This window comes from Sardina pilchardus, chromosome 17, assembly GCF_963854185.1.
Source record: "Sardina pilchardus chromosome 17, fSarPil1.1, whole genome shotgun sequence".
Lineage (NCBI taxonomy): Eukaryota > Metazoa > Chordata > Actinopteri > Clupeiformes > Clupeidae > Sardina > Sardina pilchardus.
Genome location: NC_085010.1, coordinates 10,767,071 through 10,769,570, shown reverse-complemented (window position 1 = coordinate 10,769,570; position 2,500 = coordinate 10,767,071). Strand labels below are relative to the sequence as shown.

The following is a 2,500-nucleotide window of genomic DNA, read 5'->3' as shown; positions in this document are numbered from 1 at the left end:
AATAAACATCGCTGTTACAGAAAATTTGTGAAATAAACATGAGTGGTGGCATTAAAGTGTGCATCCAAAGACATAAAACCCAGTTTGAGAGAGAGAGAGAGAGAGAAAGAGAGAGAGAGAGAGAGAGAGAGAGAACATCTGTATCAGTCAGCTGCTGAGTCTCAGATGCAGCACGTTAACCCTGACTATAACTCTGTCCACTGTGTCCAGTGTCTTGACCCATGCTGAAGTATTGCACATCAAGAAGTGCAACTATGCGCTTATTGAGCCATTTCAGTAGTTTAATACAATGGATTTGTTTAAGTGCACTTCATCACTATAGCACCTATACATTTTATTCGTCCATACACACAATAGACTGCTCTACAGAATATGCATAGAGTAAAGTCTTCAGTATAAGCTTACTCATACTGTATGAAGACAGCACCAAGAGAAAATAGAAGGAGGACAGTTTATTTCCACTACATTCTCTGATCACACACACACACACACACACACACACACACACACACATGTCCGTCTCGTCCATATTTCATCGGGTCTCCCCGGAGGGGCCTCGCTGTTGCCCAGCGATGTACACAAATCAGTCAGTGTGTTTGTGTTTAAACTCTGCACAGGGACGCGCAGGAGGGGGAGTAAACATCTCCATACACTCGTCTCCACACACACAAACACCAAACAAACAGAGCAGCCAGTAAAGCTGTCTGCAAGCAATACTCTGTGTGTGTGAGTGTGTGTGTGTGTGTGGGTGTGTGTGTGCATGCCTGTGTGTGTGTGTCTGCATGCATACTTTTGTGCATGCAAATTTCTGTGTGTTTCTACATGCATATATCTGTCATGCATGTGTGTGTGTGTGTACCTGCAGAAGCGTGTGTGTGTGCGTGTGTGTGTGTTGGTGTGTGTTTGTATTTGTGTGTGTGTGTGTGTGTGTTGTGAGTAAACGGGCCTGCGTCTGTCCAGCCACAGTAATGTGAGGAATGCTGAGAGGCGTAGAGTGACGGACCTGGACACAAACATCATAAAAACTACCCCCGTCACCGCTCAAACGTTTTACCGCCCCACAATGACCCGGCCTGAAAAGATCTGCCCCATGGCTTCCAGCATCTGCCCAGGTGAGGGCAAAACAGCCAGTGCTAGTCTACAGCAGGGCTCTGTGAAGAGTGTTTGGTGTAGAGGAGGGGGATTGATGTGTCTTTGCTTAAAGGCAATGAGTTCAATTCAGATCAGTTCAATTCAGTTCAAATCAGTTTGATCCAGTTTCAACTCTATTCAATTCAATGAGAAAAAGTTAAGAGTCTACACAAAGTCTACAAGACTAGAAGAACACTTGACGCTTAGTGCTTAGTGCTTAGTGTGTGTGAGTGTGTGCGTGTGTGCGTTTGTGCGTGCGTGCGTGCGTGCGTGTGTGTGTGTACGTACCTCGTTGTCGTGCGGGGGCAGCTGGTAGAGTAGCTGGCGAATCCTGTGCTTCTCCCCTGGACTGTTGACATAGGGGACCTTGTCCTCCGGCAGACAGGAGAAATACAGCTGCACCTGAGAGAGGGAGGGATGAAGGGAGAAGAGAGAGAGGGAGAGAGGGTGGAGAGAAAGATGGAGGGAGAAAAGAGAGAGGGGGGAGAGGAGGGAAAGAGAGACGATGGAGAGAAAGACAGAAGGAGAGTAATACAGAAAAAGAGACAAAGAAAAAAAGATGAGAAATAGAAAGAGGGAGGAAAGAAAAGAAAGAGAAGAGGGAGAGATGACAGATAGGAGGAGAGAGTGGGAGGGAGAGAAAGAAGATAGAAGGACGGAAAGAAAGAAAAAGAGCAATAGACAGAAAGAGACAGAAAAAAAGAGAGATCGAAAGAGAAAGAGCAGGATGGGAGGAAAAGGAAACAGAGTGAAAAGAGTGTCAGGAGGAGAGATGGAGGGAGGGAGAGAAAGAGGGGGAGAGATGGGAGGGAGGGAGAGAGAGAGAGAGGGATGGTTAGAGAGAGCCATACATATAAGACACAGGATTAGCTCCTGTGATTTGAGAGGCTTATGGGGGAAATGGAATGGAGAGCTGGGGTTAAGGGCAGTGTGTGTGTGTGTGTGTGTGTGTGTGTGTGTGTGTGTGTGTGTGTGTGTGTGTGTGTGTGTGTGTGTGTGTGTGTGGTGTGTGTGAGATGAGGGCTTGTTTTACTCATCTGGGCTAGGGGCCCTCTCATTGGCTACTGAACAGTGGGTTGGTGCACATATTGCTGATCAGCCGTCACACACACACACACACACACACACACACACACACACACACATACAGGCTATTTATGATCACAGTTTATTACTCAGAGGATATAGGCTTGATGCAATAACCCCAGGGCAGGAATATAAGCTGAAGTGACATTCCAGTGTGTGTGTGTGTGTGTGTGTGTGTGTGTGTGTGTGTGTGTGTGTGTGTGTGTGTGTGTGTGTGTGTGTGTGTGTATGTGTGTGTGTGTGTGTGTGTGTGTGTGTGTGTGTGTGTGTGTGTTTGTGTGTG

The 2,500-nt window shown here is 46.9% G+C and overlaps 1 protein-coding gene across 1 annotated transcript in view; it reads right to left on the bottom strand.

The window, feature by feature from the left end:
• LOC134061689 (prickle-like protein 1) overlaps positions 1-2,500 on the bottom strand; it is a gene marked incomplete at its 3' end in the record, with an annotated part of 10,559 nt that overhangs the window by 4,526 nt on the left and 3,533 nt on the right. Inside the window, exon 2 of the mRNA XM_062517449.1 lies at positions 1,420-1,533. Coding sequence (XP_062373433.1) covers positions 1,420-1,533 — 114 coding nt within the window. The remainder of the gene's footprint in view (positions 1-1,419; positions 1,534-2,500) is intronic.